Below are 18,972 nucleotides of genomic sequence, written 5' to 3'. Positions count from 1 at the left end.
AAAATATATATTTTAACCTTTATGACACCATCCCTGGAAGTTTCAAGTGTCTTCCCAAAGAATAAATTTCTGAAAGAAACCCGAGTCATTGATTATTTTAACTGTTCTTTTCTATCTGTTCTAGGGTATTCTGCGTCACAAAGGGATTATCATGCTCCGCACTTCAAACACTCAAGCCATCAGCGTAGATCACGACAAATCTGTCTATGCCACTGGACGCTGCAACCGTGCTGCACATTTCAGGGTTCACAAAGTTGACCAGGGTCGAATACGCATGTTTGAGAGTATGATTTATCCTGGATTTTACCTCAGGATGAAAGATGGGAAATTCGACTGTAATGTAAGTAGGCAGCATTATTAATAGTTGGTCTTAGAGATGCTAGTCTATTAAAATTATTTTTTTATTGCTTATAAATATTATTTTGTCTCCTTATGCTTTATTTTTGATAGGTAACTACAATCTAGTCAAATTTTATTTATAGTATTATAAAAAGTAGAATAACATTAAACAAAACTTTTACTAAATATATTTTCATGACACTAATTTTATTATTACTTTACTTTTATTGGTACAACTTTATTAGTATTTTAAAGATTTTTTTTTTTGCCACAGCTGATGTTAGAACTTAATTTTTATGCTATAAAATAATTGGAATAACATAAATGTTTGGTCTATTTAATTTAGTTCCTATTGTTCTCAGTAGCTTTAATTAATACTTTCTATCTTTGAATTATACTTTTATATTTATTTAATTGATGATGTTTTTATCATTTTGAATATCTCAAATTTAATGTACATATTCGTTTCATGTGTTAACTTTTCAAAAACATCTCATTTTCAAGATTTGCTACAAGGAAATTAACAATTTAAGTCCTACTTTCAGGATTTATTTCAACTAAAAAATAAGAAAACTACCTTTTGGACCTAACAATCCCTAAGGCAGATTAAATACAGTTAATCTATTTTAACTATACAATATATTTAGTTTTATATATGAAGTTTCTAAAAAGATGTGTAATGCTAGTGGTGGTTTTAGCTGTCTCTCATAGATTGGACAAGAAATTTAATTTCTATTTGTGTAAAGTTAATTTTACCTTTGATCTTTTATTTTTGTTACTAATACTTTATTTCTGTATAACCATTATAATTTATTTATTTGATTTGTTTATTTCAACTGTAGGATCTTGTTGTCAACAAGCAACATGGTTGGTTTCTATCAGTTTTAGTTGTCACATTAACACTTTCCTGCATGAGCACTAACTCATTGGCTTTTTTAATTGATTGATGTTGGTTGTAGCTGAAAAATTGTTTCTTGTTGGTTGTTTTTTTTTTTTTTTTTTTTTGTAATTATTGTGTTATACTTTCATACTTTAAGAACTATTTTCATTTTGAAAGCAAGCCTAAACTATCATTTAGATTTTAAGGAACAGTTACTTTATGTACCTGTTTGATAGCTTTTGAAGTTATTAAGTAATGATTTTAATTGTGTCCTTGTTTTTTATTGCACAATATTTGCTACATAATTACATTTAATTTACAGAATTTTTTAAAAATAAATTTGAAAGCACAGAAAAGAATATTTACTGTGCTTTTAAAAATGTACTTTAAATTTACTTTTTAATTTTGTCATGTTTTTATTTGACATCATTTAATGTTCACGAAGAAATTGTGGGCACTCATAGTGAAATAGAGTTATAGTTAAGCATGACTGCTCCTGGATTAGCCTATCCTTTTAAAACCTAAGCTACCTATATTATTTCTTCATATCCTAAGTTTGAATAGATTAATCAAAATTCCACAATGCATGTCCTAGTTCCTCACAAAAAATCTATATAGAAAAACTCAAAGCACTAATTTCTGCATGAATGACTACATTGATTTCTTTTTCAATGGCATTGATTTTTTTTCCATTGACATAAAAGAGCTCTGGTTCTTTACATATTGTATTTATCACAGGTTTTCTCAGTGCAATTTTTTTTCACCTTTCACTTTTGAGAATAATAACATTTTCGTTCAGCCTTTAAATGTGTTTTAATTGAGTGGGGTTGTATACAACAGAAGGACATGAATGGGTTGATCTGGCTTCAAAGGTTAATTGAAATGTTAACCAGCTGTGGTGAATGGGGCTTCTTCTTACCCTGGGGCAGAGATATCTTGCTTTAATAATCTGCCCTTAATGTTTTTGTTACTTACAACTGATTTTTTAAAAAAGATTTACTGAAATTGGGTGATGTGGTTATTTTTTAAAAGATTGTGCATATATTACATAAAAAACATGTTACATTTTTTACCCACCATGCAATCCCATATAATGTTATATAATGTTTCATAAGCCCACAACCCCTGTTATATGACGTATGTTGAAACCAGCTCACCTTTAAAAGTAACTTGACAATTCTGTAAAAACATAAGAAATTATTGAAATAATATCATTAAAGAGAAAACAGCTCATTACATTATTGTTGATAACAGTCTATAAGCATTTTTATGTTTCAAATAAAACATGTAAGACAGTTGTGTCAACCTATTCATCCAACCATTCTAAACAGCAAAAAAAAATTTAAAATTAAAAATAAAGGTCGTGTTACTTCACATGAATCTATGCCACCACCCCACCTTCTTCATATTTAATGATATATGCACAATCACTTAACAATACCAATCCAAATGGTTAGGCAATGAGTTATTTTTTTTACAAGTAATGTAGGTAATTTAAACATTGATGTGGTATTACTCAACTAAGTTTCAGTATTTAATTGAAATGAAAACTCTAATTTCTTAATTTTTAAAACTAATTTAAATTTATCTTGGTTATGAATATTTAATATATTTTTTTAAAAGGATATAATTTATTTATCTTTATTATAGATTGATAATTAGGGAAGGTTTATTAGAATAAAATTGATACTCTAATGGATACCACTCTTGGGTGTCACAAATTTGCCGATCTTAAAACTTAAAATTTAGTATTCTATATCATAGTTAACCAAATAAAATATCAGCAAACTGTAACCTTTCTATCACTACTTTTAGGGATCTCGTAATGAGGACTCCCACTTTCTGGTCGGGAAACACAAAAACAAAGGATATTTCACACTGCAGTCCAACAGACAGCGTGGTATGTTCATGGGATTCACCCCGCGGGGAGACGTCCGTCCAACTGTTGACAGTGGCAACAATAACATTCAGGTCTTCCCTGAGGTCATAGAATGTAAGTGGATCATGTCTGATCTCTCATTTCAATGTTTAATATTTCTACTATGGTTACACATTTAGACTGAAAGAAGATATATTTATTTTTATTTTAATTATGTGGCAGTTTTATCCTCCACTACCAATAAAAAGAGGTTATTTGTATTTTGTAATCATTTTTCCAAATTTAAAAAATATATTCCCATCAGATAATTTCATTATTTGAATTGTATATTTTTAAGTATTATTGTTTTACTAATATTTGTACACATGCCTGGTACCAAAAGGGAATCATGTTGTTGAAATCCATCTTGTTTTGCTGCTGAAACCTTTCATTCTTTACCTTTTTTAACAGATCATATTTTCATAATGTTTAATATAATAAACTAACCCCGATCCAATAAACACAGCTCATTTTATTTGTTGAATCAAGTAGGTTGGCGAGCCAAAGGTTTGAGAGTTCTTTTATGTACATAGATTTTATTCATTTGCAGTTGGAATACCCAAAGAGCAGCTGACTAATGAAAAACTAACTCCAATGTCTGAGAGGCCTGGGTATGAGGATGTACCTGACTCAAGAAGAAAACCCAAACAAGAGGTCGAAGGTTAGTTCTTTTAAAAATGTTGAGTCAAAAAGTCTCTACTTTTTCACTGCTGTATTTTTTTTTACACTTGATTTTTTCCATATGTAATTGAAAATATTCTCAAAGAAAATAAATTTTGTAATTATGTAGTTGAAAATATTCTCAAAGAAAATAAATTTTGTAATTATGTAGTTGAAAATATTCTCAAAGAAAATAAATTTTGTAATTATGTAATTGAAAATATTCTCAAAGAAAATAAAAATTGTTTTCACAGATGGAGATTTCCGTGTTCTGGTCAGTACAGCAGAGAGCCTGGAGCAAGGGATGATCACAGTGGTTGTGTTTGGTGACAGGGGGTCCACTGGACCAATTATGTTAACCAGCCCTCATGAGAATGGGCCCTTATTTAGAACAGGAAGTACAGACGAGTTTAAGGTTATTAATCACTTTATTTTTTTTTCTAATTTTTTGCCAATAACACCTTTGTTTTTGGATGAATGCTGGTCAGTAGTGTCACGATCAGGGGGAGGAGGTGGGTGTGATTCACACCGAGTTACACCTTTCCCGCCATTGAAGTCAGTTTGAAGGAGAAAATAAAATATAACAACAGAGTACTTGCTTAACTGTGAACCTTTTTCAACTCAATTTTTCTTTACAGATTAATCTGTCAAAGATTGGAAAACTTCGTAAACTAAGACTGGAGCTGTTACCTCGTAGTCAAAACAGGGACCCGTCCTGGAAAGTGCAAAAACTCACCCTCACAGACATGAAGACACAGGTAATTTTTTACATGAAGTTTTTATATCTGTGTCTTGTGACTCTGTTTTGAGTGGCTATAAATAACTGTCCCCATGAACTCTCTAACAGGAAAAGTTTAATTTCAACTTTGATCGGTGGTTGTCTAGAGAGAAAGATGACCAGGACCTTGTCCGTGAGCTTCCTGTTGTCTATGAGGGGCGTGAGCAAGATAGTTTGCCAGGTAAGCTTTATCTGTCATCTTTTACCTGTAAGATAACTAGGTTCAATAATAGATTGGCTACGTATAGTTGAGTATAAATATTTGCATGCTTCTGAGTGACATAATGTGCCAATAAAACTTGTGTAGTTTGTATAATTTTTAGCCTTTGTAAATATGACCTATTTTCTTTTACTTTCCAAACTTTTGAACTAATTATTGAAACTAGTATGCACTCATAAAAAAATTGTAAATGTAGTTTTATAAACTTGTTTTTGTTATTTTCTTATACTGTGTATTATCTCTTTATTCTTTAATGTAGTTGTGAAATACTTTATAACATTGTTCATCTAGTTGTGAAGTACTTTGTCACATTATTTGTTCATCTAGTTGTGAAGTACTTTATCACATTATTTGTTCCTCTAGTTGTGAAGTACTTTATTACATTATTTGTTCATCTAGTTGTGAAGTACTTTATTACATTATTTGTTCATCTATTTGTAAAGTACTTTATCACATTATTTGTTCATATAGTAGTGAAGTACTTTGTTACCTTTTTGTTCATCTAGTTGTGAAGTACTTTGTTACATTATTTGTTCATCTAGTTGTGAAGTACTTTGTTACATTATTTGTTCATCTAGTTGTGAAATACTTTGTTTATTATTTGTTCATCTAGTTGTGAAGTACTTTGTTACCTTTTTGTTCATCTAGTTGTGAAGTACTTTGTTACCTTTTTGTTCATCTAGTTGTGAAGTACTTTGTTACATTATTTGTTCATCTAGTTGTGAAGTACTTTGTTACATTTTTTGTTCATCTAGTTGTGAAGTACTTTTTTACATTATTTGTTCATCTAGTTGTGAAGTACTTTGTTACATTATTTGTTCATCTAGTTGTGAAGTACTTTGTTACCTTTCTGTTCATCTAGTTGTGAAGTACTTTGTTACATTATTTGTTCATCTAGTTGTGAAGTACTTTGTTACCTGTTTGTTCATCTAGTTGTGAAGTACTTTTTTACATTATTCGTTCATCTAGTTGTGAAGTACTTTGTTACATTATTCGTTCATCTAGTTGTGAAGTACTTTGTTACATTATTTGTTCATCTAGTTGTGAAGTACTTTATCACATTATTTGTTCCTCTAGTTGTGAAGTACTTTATTACATTATTTGTTCATCTAGTTGTGAAGTACTTTATTACATTATTTGTTCATCTATTTGTAAAGTACTTTATCACATTATTTGTTCATATAGTAGTGAAGTACTTTGTTACCTTTTTGTTCATCTAGTTGTGAAGTACTTTGTTACCTCTTTGTTCATCTAGTTGTGAAGTACTTTGTTACCTTTTTGTTCATCTAGTTGTGAAGTACTTTGTTACATTATTTGTTCATCTAGTTGTGAAGTACTTTGTTACATTATTTGTTCATCTAGTTGTGAAATACTTTGTTTATTATTTGTTCATCTAGTTGTGAAGTACTTTGTTACCTTTTTGTTCATCTAGTTGTGAAGTACTTTGTTACCTTTTTGTTCATCTAGTTGTGAAGTACTTTGTTACATTATTTGTTCATCTAGTTGTGAAGTACTTTGTTACATTTTTTGTTCATCTAGTTGTGAAGTACTTTTTTACATTATTTGTTCATCTAGTTGTGAAGTACTTTGTTACATTATTTGTTCATCTAGTTGTGAAGTACTTTGTTACCTTTTTGTTCATCTAGTTGTGAAGTACTTTGTTACATTTTTTGTTCATCTAGTTGTGAAGTACTTTTTTACATTATTTGTTCATCTAGTTGTGAAGTACTTTGTTACATTATTTGTTCATCTAGTTGTGAAGTACTTTGTTACCTTTTTGTTCATCTAGTTGTGAAGTACTTTGTTACATTATTTGTTCATCTAGTTGTGAAGTACTTTGTAACCTGTTTGTTCATCTAGTTGTGAAGTACTTTTTTACATTATTCGTTCATCTAGTTGTGAAGTACTTTGTTACATTATTTGTTCATCTAGTTGTGAAGTACTTTGTTACATTATTTGTTCATCTAGTTGTGAGATACTTTGTTTATTATTTGTTCATCTAGTTGTGAAGTACTTTGTTACCTTTTTGTTCATCTAGTTGTGAGATACTTTGTTTATTATTTGTTCATCTAGTTGTGAAGTACTTTGTTACCTGTTTGTTCATCTAGTTGTGAAGTACTTTTTTACATTATTCGTTCATCTAGTTGTGAAGTACTTTGTTACATTATTTGTTCATCTAGTTGTGAAGTACTTTGTTACATTATTTGTTCATCTAGTTGTGAGATACTTTGTTTATTATTTGTTCATCTAGTTGTGAAGTACTTTGTTACCTTTTTGTTCATCTAGTTGTGAAGTACTTTGTTACATTATTTGTTCATCTAGTTGTGAAGTACTTTGTTACCTGTTTGTTCATCTAGTTGTGAAGTACTTTATCACATTATTTGTTCATCTAGTTGTGAATTATTTTGTTACATTTTTTGTTCATCTAGTTGTGAAGTACTTTTTTACATTATTTGTTCATCTAGTTGTGAAGTACTTTATCACATTATTTGTTCATCTAGTCGTGAAGTACTTTATCACATTATTTGTTCATCTAGTTGTGAAGTACTTTATCACATTATTTGTTCATCTAGTTGTGAAGTACTTTATCACATTATTTGTTCATCTAGTTGTGAAGTACTTTGTTACTGTCTACACTGGAAAAGACCCTGGCTCTGACACGTCTGCCCAGATTTTCATCAACCTGATGGGGGATCTGGGAGACTCTGGCAAGAGACAGCTGAGGATGTCAAACAGACCAAAACCTTTTCAGTGTGGGCAGGTGAGAAGGGAGTTGATTATATAGTGCAGTCGTCAATAGTGTCCAGGTGGCATCATAGAGTCCACCCAAGTCTACCTGACTTTGATTCTTGAAATAAAAGAGGATGGACATATTGAGACAACCACAAATAATCTTTTCAATATATCAAAGAAAAATTACCAGGTGAACTCTACTTCATCTGCTCCAAGAAGTTGCCAATTACTTTGCTTTTTAACTAAAACATAATGTTAAGAAAAAATGTCACTTAAATTAAAATTTAATTCAGCTAACAGAAAGTGGATAGAATTGCCATTCATTATGCTATTGTGTTGACAGTATTTGATCATGTTAATTTTCACCCTCAGTCTGACACTTTTGAGATCGAGGCGGTGCACCTGGGCAGTTTAAGCAAGGTGCTAATTGGTCATGATGAGACAAGGCCAGGGGATGGCTGGTTCTGTGACAAAGTTGTGGTCAGAGAGGGGAAAACAGCAAACATGGAGTTTGTCTTCCCATGTTCAAGGTCAGTTGGTCATGATTTTTTGTAAATGAAACATTGAAAAAAGTTACAAAAAAATTATAAATTGGAGGTATATTTTTTTTAGTTCTACTGGAAGTAAATTGTTAAAAATAGTGAAGCCAAACTTTTTGGGTTTTTAAAGTAATGAGAATCTAGAAGCAGTTAAAAAAGAGTTGTGGCTTCAAATTCTACTGTAGTGTTCTGTTTTTTCAATAACTGCCTCTAAATTTTTAATTTGTCACTGTGTTGAAATTTGTATTTATTGCCTTCACACACATTCACTGAAATTTATTTTTAGCACAAAACAATTTAATGCACAAAAAAACAATTCCCTAATCTGTGAATGATGCAAAAAGGACTTTTTTTGTTTGCTGATTAAAATTTGAACTCTCTGCAGGTGGTTTGATTCAGGTATGGAGGACAGGAAGTTGGAACGCACCCTCATGGTTCAGGGTATGTGACCTAGTTTTTATGACTAATTCATTTCTTGAACTTTTTTTTTGCATGATTCCATGTATCTGGTTATCCAGTGACAATCATTTCTGGTTACCTGTTTCTGGTTCTGTTCTGTTATGGTGCTGGGTTCGTTTGTAAAGAAAATCATTTATGTTCAACTTCTTGAACATGTTAGGGGCATGCTGTTGTATATGATATTTACTATGTTATGCATGTATTTATAAGCAATATCATGACATGTAAAACATGTTAATTAATTATTTTTAACATTTTTTTACAAGATAATTTTTTTTATAGCTACTTCAGTTATTTAGTTGTTTTTTTTTATATAATGTTATTTATATATATGTAGGCTTATTTAATTATATATTTATTATTTTCGCACCTTTTACATCTACTGCACCATATGAAAAATTTTTTTAATTATTTAAAACAACTTGGAAATTAATAAGGGCTATTTTATCTACTGGGTTTTTTAATGGTGATGTGAATAATAATAATTTTTCGTAGAAAATGTCATCAACATAAAATAAAGTTCTTAAATATTTTATGGATCATTTTATTTTGTTAATTACATTTTGTAACTTTATAAAACAAATTCCATGTTGAAATCCCATCTGCAATGTTTTTGAAACATAAAATGTACACTTGCTTTCCTAGCTCAGATTGTGAAAATGGAAGTTTTCCTACGGTCAGCAATATTTTATTTACTGATTGTTGTTTGTTCTAGAGCACTATCATGGCGTGGATGGAGAAGAAAACAGTCGGTTGCGTTGATTTTGTCACAGTCAAGTTGCTAAAACTCTTTTGTTTTTACAATGTTTTTCTTTGAAACATAACATCTTTTTTTATTTTCATGATTCAACATATTATAATGGCCAGAGCTTATGTCTTCTTTTTTTTTTTAATTATCAAAAGGAACAGATTGAGAGGAAAATTATCAAAATATCTGACTTAAAATTATCTTTGTATTAGGTGAATTGAAAATGTAACTTTTATTGCTGGACTTTTGTCTGATTTGTATACTGTATGTTAAAGATAATAATTCATAATTTAACCATCAATTTACAGATTGTACTACAATCATTATATAAGAAAATAATTAGACAATCATTGTTTAAACAGGTTATTGGACAATCATTATTTTATAAGGTTAAGAGTGGTGAAATTATACATTTTTATGCAAATTGTAAACAAATTACCAATAGAATAGGGTATCTTTTCAATTAATCATTTTTCATGTTCTCTCCTATAATTGTAATATTGATAATAATCATTCATTTGGTTAAGATTGAACTTACACCAAAGAGCATTAATCCAAGGTATTTATGCAACATTTAAAAATACATCTACCTAATTTATTAATTAAAATTAAACTAGGCTTTGTAATAATAACTTTAAAATATGAATGCTTTATGAACTTGCTTTAACAAAAATATATGCATGGCTAGCACTAGATTGATGCTGCAATTTTCTTACATTCTGTTGCCCAACTCTGTTGATCTGAGAAAAAGTGAAACAACCACAAATATTTGATTCTTATTTATTGAACCTTTTTTTGTTAATTTAGAAAGATTTTGTCTCTACCAGATGCATTTTAAAACACTATATTCTATTTTTTCAAATCAACTTATACATTTTGTGTTAATTAAAAAGGTTTTTATTATTTTAATTAAAAATAAAAATTACAAACATACACTTTAAACTAAATTTGAATTTCAGTCTTTTTTCTGTTTAATATATGATTTAATGTGTTATCAATTTTTAGTTTATATTGAGTCTTTGGAATAAGAAACATAACTAGTCAAAAAGTTTGTATAGAATATACACTTTTGAAAAGTAAGCTTTTCTCAACAGTCTTATGAATTAATAATAATTTTAAATGCATTTTGGTATTTTTAATATTCTATATTTTACTTGTTAAATAAGGTTAATAATTATAAATTATAAAAATAATTAAATAAGGTTATAATTGTAAACATAATTAAGTAGCTACTGTAGGAGATAATTTTTGTTTGTTATTCATTCCAAAACCCCCAGATTTTCTCATTTCTTAAAATTTACTTTAATAATAAGATTTTTTCCACATATTTTGACCATTTAAACCAATTTTAAAAGATGTTTTTCAAAATACTTTGAAGCAAAACCGATGTTTGTTTAAATTGGCAAATTTTAATTTATGGTATAAGTTATTGTTCTAATACAATTTTTCTTATTTAAGCCTTAATTTAATTTTGTGCACTTGTTTTCTGTAAGATAGCAGATAGTCAAATTACTACGCAATTCCTAAACTGTATACACCAAATTGTAAACTGTATGCACAGATTGTCACATAAAATAAAATATATATTTTTAAACTTCGTATTGACTTTGTCAACTGTTTTACTTTGGCAACTATATCTCATGGTTGTAGCTTCATGCTTAGAAAATATCTGATAACAGAAATGGTTTTGTATTTGCGTAGTAATTTGGATATTTGTTGTCAGATTTTGAAAAATGAAATTCTTTCACTAAAAACCAGCATCATTATTTTCTAAGCATGGAGTTATCTTCCCTTACTGTTTGTCTCATTGTGTTTGGTTCAACATTCCAGAAATACAAACCATTTGCTCAATGACAGAAGCATGTTATGATCTCTTTCATTATCCATCTAATTAGCATCCTAATAGTTAACTTAAGAAATTGTTATACACTGTAAGAGTGTAGTAAGTTGCATGAATTATATTTTATATAAAACTTTTGGATAAAGAAAACAACAGTAGGTAAAAAGAAATAATTATTTCAGGTTTTAAAAATTTATGAATTAAAAAAATTCTCACTTGATAATTTGAAGCAAAAAGGAGGGTTTGATAAAAGTTAAACCAGAAATTTAATGTGAATTTAACAATATACAATATAATCAAACTACTTTATTATTTATAAAGTAAAACTAAAAACATATAAAGTAATCTACACTTGCCAAGCTGATACTGCAGCAAGATATGTTTTGTAATGTGAGAATTCTAAAAAAAAATGTAAGAGAAACTATTTTGAAAATGTATTTTGTGTTTCAGATTAAAAGCTAAACAGCTAAAAAAAATTAGCTAAAAAGCTAATTATTTTAATTAAGCATACTATTTGAAATAAACATATTTATTTTTATGTACATTTGTACCTTTGCTGAGCCAATCATCAAGGTTCTCATTAGGGAAGAGTATCTAAATTAATCCAGCAGATTCCATTTGTGGTATGGGCAAGATTTTTTATGGGGATGGGGTTGAAAGAACATAAAATTGGGATTTTATGATTGTTGCTATTTTGAAACTAAAATCATTGAAAACAACATGAGGAAGCCAATATCAATTGCTGAAACTTTCCTTCACTTCACCACCTGAAACCCCCTCCCTCCTGCCTACTCCACTGAGTAAAAATGTTTTAACAACAGATGTCTTCATTTTAAATGAACTCGCACCTACTATCGGATTTTTTTAGATTAAAATGAACTTGCATGCAAACCAAATTTGAATTGAATTTGTAAGTAGGCTACAATATGAAGAAATCTTTGGATGTCTGTAAAGAAATTAAGAAAGATTTCAACAAACATCTACGGATTGTGCCCTTTTGTTTTGACTACATACATACTAGATCTAAGTTGTACCTATTAATGATGCATTCAATTGTAAACGAGAAAAAACATTCCAAATTTTAGCATTTTAATTTATTTGAAAAGCAAGTTAATTTTTTACTTTGAAAATGATTAACAGATTCTACTTCCATTACAGATAACAATCTTAGCAAAAGAAATTATAAAGGTAAACATATTCAATAAATCTCATTTAATGCAAATTGTTTTTTTATAATGATTATGACATCATCAGAAAACTATTATGTTAAATCATTTCCTGGGGTCTTTGCTATTTCAGCTTTTAACACTGTGGGTTCTGTCTTCTATTAATGGATTTATAAAATGAAAAAAAAATGTTGATTAGGTCTTTTAACGTAGTTAACATTTTTCTATAATGGCAATTTTTTTTTATTATTCTTCTTGATATTTTAAAAAAAAAATTTCAAATCTTAAAAACATTCATTATTTATCCACATGTCTAATTACAAAAATACAGACATTAAAATGTTTATATTTTACTACAAATAAAATATAAGTTTCACTAAAATTACCTTTTAATACTGATCAACTTGTAAGTTCAAAAATTTATTGGATGACAAAAACTGTTCAATAGAAGACATCCAAGCCTGGGTGAGCACACATCCAAATAGTGGCCCCATGATGGATACGGCAATGATCTATCTGTATGGCAAAGATGGCTGGGTCTCCTCATCAACCCTAGGTAGTGGCAGAGACGGTTTATTTAAACCTAGTGCTGTGGATGAAATTAAGGTGAAATGGAAAATGGTGTATCGATAACTTAATAGATAAATTAAGCATTCTTCTTTAGTAATCTTTAGGGTCATATTGGTAAAAAAATTCTTTTTTAATTTAAACTCCTTTTTTTAAAAATGTGTTTATTTTTGTATTTGAACTCTACCCTTTTTTTCCTGTTCATTTTTCAGTTGTCAATTGATCAAAAATTAGATTCTATTTATAAAGTTCGCATAGGGCTAGCAGAAGATCTTACAGGTAGTGAATGGCATTTGGAGAAAGTAAGTGAATTTTTTGTGTTTCAATTAAATAAAATGCTGTATTTTTGGAAGTGATTCTTTTAAATGTTCAAGATCTTTAATCTGTTAGCAAAATCATGAAAGGCTACTTGTAGTGTTTAATTTTAAAAAAAACGACAATAGTTTCACACAAAAAAAAAAAAATCCGGTGTGGAATATTACACACACAAAAATTAGGTCAAAATATGTAAGTGTTGAAACCTGAAAGTAACCTTACCAAGTTGGTCCAAGAATATTTGCTTTGTCTTTAGCTCAAGTTGAAGAGTTTGAAATCAGGGCAGGAGTTTGAGTTTGAGGTGGGTCGTTGGATGTCCAGGAAGAAAGAAGATTGTGATGTGTGGAGAGAGTTGCCAGTGGCAAGATTCCATGAACCTCCATTGCCAGGTAAATTGTTTTAGCAAGAGTGTCTTTAAAAAACTGGGCTAGGAAGTGGCCAGATTTTTTAAGTGTGTACATTTTTAGTATACATTATCATCTTTCAATTTCCTTTTTTTTTATTTGTGTAATTATAGATTATGGTTTTCAAAAAGTCAGTACTTTTAAAATGAACTTAAATTCTTTCTTTCTTCTTATTAAATGACACTTATCCCTTAAGCCTATTTTTATCTATTTAATTATTTCTAAAATACAAAAGGTAATTATCTCAATTTGTTTGACCATATTTGACAGTGATTGTCTACACAATTGAAGTTCACACATCTGACCTTTCTGGGGCTGACACTGAAGCTCCAATTTATCTCACATTGAATGGTCAGCGAGGGGACACGGGCAAGAGGAGACTTTACATCACACAGACAGAAGGGAAAATGTTTTCTCAGGGAAAGGTGGGGGCTCTGTTTAATCTAGTTGCAAATTAGGTGTAAAATATCTATTATTTCCATAACAAACAGATTTATTGTTGTTAATTATTTAATATTTTCTTTAAATATTTTATTGTACAAATATTTGGTTTAATTTTAAATATGCGTTAATGTTATTTTTATTTTTTGTAAATAAAATCATTTGTTTATTTTGTTTGAAATGTTGAAATTGTATTATTTTACTTTGAAACAGATAGATTCATTTGTTATTGAAGCTGTGTCCCTTGGGGCTCTAAAGTCAGCTGTGATTGGCCACACTGAGAAAAGGCCAGGATTTGGCTGGCACCTGGAATATTTGGCTGTCAAGGAGTTGAATTCCAATGATGAGCAAGTGGAGACTTACTTCCCTTGTGACAAGTAAGTTCATGCTTTGCTGCAAAATACTGTCCACAGAGGGACAGAGTGGTCGGATGGAAGAGCCTATGGCTGCTTACCATAGAACCTCGAGTTTGAATCCCGGGCTCGAGTCTGTAGGAGTTCTCTGAGTACATGCAGTTCTGGTGGGTACCTGGCTTACAAAGGTGGCTGGTATACTGCTAAACTCACTATCCCCTTGTATACCATGGTCATCTGCCCCGTGTTTTGGGCAAGAACAGGAAAAGATAATGATGACTGTTTGCAGTAAAATCTCACATTTTCTAATGTAAAATTTACATAATTAAAACTTTAGTAGATTCCTTATTTATGCCCTCCTCCCTCTCTTTCCAGCTAAAAAAAAATCTACCATTTGTTATCATCACTTCTTACATCTCCCCATGTGCATGAAACTATTGCATAGTTCCTCATAACTGTGACTGTATCAACCACATATTATTATCATCTCATAATATTTACCAGATGGTTTGACACTGGACAAGGAGATGGACTGACTGAAAGAATTCTTGTACCTGGCCAAAGACCAAAAAGAAGAAAAAATTATAGTGAGTTCATATGTAGGGCTTGAACAAACATTAACTGAAATTATAAATAAGAATAATGTTTCTATTACTAAATAGAGAATCACAGGTGCTAAATAAAGTTTTTTATCAGGTGGGGAGTATCACCTCTGGGTGACCACAGCTAAAGATTCCCCACCGTCCTATGGTGGTAAGGCTGTGATGGTCCTGTATGGGGACAAAGGATGCAGCATTGACATTGACCTGTATGCCCCAAACAGTACAGCCAAACTCTTTGAACCAGGGAATTCTGATGAGTTCCAGGTAAACATTAGCTCATCAGGTGATCTGTTGTCTTAAATAGGTAAACATTAGCCCATGTGGTGGTCTCATGACTTAAATAGGTAATTTTTAGCTTTTACTGTGATATATTGTCTTAGCTAGGCAGATCTAAATATTAACTCATACTAAAAATCACCTATGATCTGTTGCCTAAATGCAGTAGAATTGTGGGGGTTGAGAAAATGTTAGAAAGTGAAATTTCACTATAAATTTTGAGCTTTTAAAAAAAAAATTAAAAACAGCGGTCAATTCAATAAATTCATGTAAAACAAATTTTAAAAAATAAAAGTGGCTTTTGTAATATATGTTGTTGTTTTACTAATTTAATTCTAAGTTAATTAAATTGTGTGTGTCTAAGCCTTTTAAAGTATGTATAATTGTGTTTGTAATTTGATAGGTGTCAACTGGTGATATTGGGGAAATCTATAAAATCAGAATAACAAGAGAAGATAAGTCAGAATGGAAAGCTTGGCATCTTTTGGAAGTAAGTTTTTTTATTATTTACTTACTACATTATGATATGGTGCTGAAAATAAAATACATAAGCCTTAACTACAAATGTTTTACAGGTTAAATTGCAGGACAAAATATCTAAGGAGATTTTCATATTCAACTTTGATCAGTGGTTTTCTAAAGATTTGGATAATGGAGATTTGACAAAAGAACTTCCTGTTATTACTGATGAAGTTGAGCCCCTTGCAGGCAATTAAAGTTTTTATTTTTTAATATGTAAAACTTCTATAATTTATGCCTAGTACAATAATATTCTAAATTTTAAACTTAAAATATGTATAGAGGCACCTCTAATTGAATTTCTTTGTAATGTATGGAATGTTGTGTTGTCATCAGTCAAGACTTACAGTATAGCTGTAACAACAGGCGATCACTGGGCAGCTGAAACAGACTCTAATGTATTTATCACCCTTTATGGTTCTAATGGAGATTCTGGCAAGCGGCTGCTCTATAAAACAAAGTCTGGGAATAAAAAATTCCAAAGAGGCATGGTGGGTAATATTATTGCGTTTGCATAGACTATATAGTTTTATGCATTCATTTTTATGTGCTTGTTTCTTAAATATTTAGATCCAGCATAAATGAACAATGTTTTAAAGTACGTTATTACATTTTATGTAATTGTTTCTTGAATTAAAATATGCTATCAAAGTTTATCTAGCTTATTGGAAACTTAATTTAAATAATGCAGAAATTACAGTACATGCCAAACCATCTTATGAAAATAATATTATAAATATATATAATAAATAATATGTATAGAAAGAATATTATATTATATATATATATATATATATATATATATATAATATAATATATATAATATATATAGAAAGAATTTTCTAGAAGAATCCTTATACATTCTAAATAAAATCAGTTCATAAGTTCATACAAAAGGCTTGTATCTAATTTTGGGATTTCTATTATATTTTTAAAAAACTCTCAAGACTGACCTGTTCAGCATCGAGGCTGTGGATCTAAAAACCTTGCACACTCTCCTGGTGACCCATGATGGTGTTGGCCCAGGGGCTGGCTGGTTCCTGAAGCATGTCATAGTCACAGACACCAGCTCACAGAGGCTGGAGAAATATGTTTTCCCATGCGGGAGATGGCTGGACCACGGGGAAGATGACGGAAAAACTGAAAGAAAACTGAGAACCATGGGTAGGGTAGTTTACAAATACTTCAACAGGCTTAGATTTTGTTTTAACATCTGAACGCTGTCATTTTATGCTGCACTACTTAAATTGCTATACACTTAATTTTGACCAGGTTTTTTGGCTCATCTTTGCTTCCTATATGAGGTATAAGATATTTTATAACTTTTTTTTGCTGGTAATGCTGTTTGGGTTAAGGTAGGTTAAGGGCCACAGTAGTCATATCATTGAAAAAAGTCCATTACGGCTAGGTTGTACAAAAAAGCATCAAGCTAATATGATGTAATTGTTTATTAAAAAAAAATTGTATCAATCTTTTTATAGGTCTGTTGAACTTGTCAGATTCTCGTGCTGTACCTGCTGAATGTGGTAAGAAATCACGCTTCATATTAAAAGTTGATTTTTTAATGAACAAACTTTACAACTTTTAACCAAACCAATTTTACACAACAGAGATGTTAAAAGTGTTTAACTAACATTAGCTAAATTTTATTTTGATGACATTAAAAAATGTTTTTCTAAAATATTACTTTAATAACTTAATACAGTGTTTACACTTGTTGCGACTTGTATTCTATACATGTCTAGAAAACAAACTCGCAGTTAGCAAGTTTCATGTGAACATTTTTTTCATATAACATTAACTTGTTGTGAGTAGTTTTTTTTCTAGACATGTATAATATACATTTAGCAAGTGTAAACGCGGTGGAAGCCATATTTATTTTGATAACATTGAAAACTGTGTTTCTAAAATAAAAGTAAAGTAAAGTTTCCCTTTCAAACCTGACGGTCTATGGGGCAAGTGAAGTAGAGTTCACTTGTTTCTGTGACCTCGGCATATGAAGAGATAGTGTGGTCAGCATTATGCCCAGCCGTCTTTACTTTCCCTAACTTGAGTTAGGTACCCATCAGAGTTGGGTGGACTCAGGGACGGTCTACTACTTGAACCCGGATTCGAACTTGAGACTTACGGGATAGCAGTCCAGCTCTCTACCGCTAGACCACTCCGTCCCACTGTGTTTCTAAAATGTTATAGTTATATTTATAAAATTTACAAAACTATTTTGATGATATTGAAAAACGTTTTTATTTTATTTTATAAAACCAGGAGGAAGGTGGAGAGTCAAAGTGAGGACATCAGATATGCCTGGTGCTGAGTGCAAATCCCAAGTTTACCTCACTCTGTTGGGGACCAAGGACATGTCTAAGCCAACTCCATTAGGCACTGGGACTTTGAATTCAGCCATGTTTGATCAAGGGAAGGAAACTGAGTTTGATTTTACTGTTGGAAAAATTGGAGAGCTGACAAAAATTAGGCTAGAGTTAGATAGTAAATACAACAATCCTTCTTGGCATGTGGACTGGGTATGCAGTTTGTTTTTTTGGTGTATGAAGTTAAAACAGTTTTAATTTGAGCTTTATGTACTGCATACTTTTATTACAAACTGGCATAAATTTTATCTGTCAAAGTTTTACAAAACTACTAATTTTTAAATTGTTTAATTATATAAGAGCAATTAGTAATTTAATATATTTATTGACATTGAGAAAAAAAAATATCATGATATTAAAAAATGCATTATACTTTAGAAGTTGAGAGCTGCTAGCATAGTTACAATTGTTATACAAACACTTTAAAATAAGCAGTAGATGAAGTAGTATTTTATCTTTTTCAAGGTGTTGATGAAGCATGTTGAAACAGGATACGACTGCCTATTCACATTTGACCGATGGCTAGCTGAAGACAAAGAAGATGGGCAGAAGTTTAGGGAATGTGCTTTAGAGCCACCAGGTTGGATGCCCTCTCCATGTAAGGAAATGATTACAACTCCAGAGTTATGTTCTCCTAGTTCTTGTTTCTATGCCAGGTTTTTTTCAAATGAGTCTGCATTTTCACCCCACCAATACCTAAGTATCTTTAAATCTAATCAATATGACATTAATTAAGGCATGTAATTAATTTTTGCAATCTAAGATGTGTCTAGTCCTTTATAAAACAGTTGCAATTCTATTATCTTAGTCAAAGATTTTTGCATTGATCAAGATTAATATTATTTT

The 18,972-nt window shown here is 30.3% G+C and overlaps 1 protein-coding gene across 1 annotated transcript in view; it reads left to right on the top strand.

Annotated features, from left to right (window-relative positions):
* Nucleotides 1–18,972, top strand: part of LOC131946336 (lipoxygenase homology domain-containing protein 1) — a 43,540-nt gene that overhangs the window by 7,227 nt on the left and 17,341 nt on the right. Inside the window, exons 15-38 of the mRNA XM_059307028.1 lie at nt 125–340; nt 3,035–3,212; nt 3,688–3,798; nt 4,052–4,212; nt 4,436–4,555; nt 4,645–4,756; nt 7,405–7,556; nt 7,901–8,058; nt 8,453–8,508; nt 12,273–12,302; nt 12,729–12,886; nt 13,060–13,149; nt 13,419–13,551; nt 13,837–13,991; nt 14,221–14,384; nt 14,865–14,947; nt 15,057–15,226; nt 15,642–15,728; nt 15,814–15,946; nt 16,094–16,248; nt 16,705–16,921; nt 17,239–17,283; nt 18,023–18,279; nt 18,592–18,724. Coding sequence (XP_059163011.1) covers nt 125–340; nt 3,035–3,212; nt 3,688–3,798; nt 4,052–4,212; nt 4,436–4,555; nt 4,645–4,756; nt 7,405–7,556; nt 7,901–8,058; nt 8,453–8,508; nt 12,273–12,302; nt 12,729–12,886; nt 13,060–13,149; nt 13,419–13,551; nt 13,837–13,991; nt 14,221–14,384; nt 14,865–14,947; nt 15,057–15,226; nt 15,642–15,728; nt 15,814–15,946; nt 16,094–16,248; nt 16,705–16,921; nt 17,239–17,283; nt 18,023–18,279; nt 18,592–18,724 — 3,274 coding nt within the window. The remainder of the gene's footprint in view (nt 1–124; nt 341–3,034; nt 3,213–3,687; nt 3,799–4,051; nt 4,213–4,435; nt 4,556–4,644; nt 4,757–7,404; nt 7,557–7,900; nt 8,059–8,452; nt 8,509–12,272; nt 12,303–12,728; nt 12,887–13,059; nt 13,150–13,418; nt 13,552–13,836; nt 13,992–14,220; nt 14,385–14,864; nt 14,948–15,056; nt 15,227–15,641; nt 15,729–15,813; nt 15,947–16,093; nt 16,249–16,704; nt 16,922–17,238; nt 17,284–18,022; nt 18,280–18,591; nt 18,725–18,972) is intronic.

The sequence above is a fragment of the Physella acuta genome, unplaced genomic scaffold, assembly GCF_028476545.2.
Source record: "Physella acuta isolate Inbredline_101_S28 unplaced genomic scaffold, ASM2847654v3 ptg000554l, whole genome shotgun sequence".
In the NCBI taxonomy this organism is placed as follows: Eukaryota; Metazoa; Mollusca; class Gastropoda; family Physidae; genus Physella; species Physella acuta.
The sequence above is the reverse complement of the archived record's forward strand: the minus strand, read 5'-3'. Positions and strand labels throughout refer to the sequence as shown.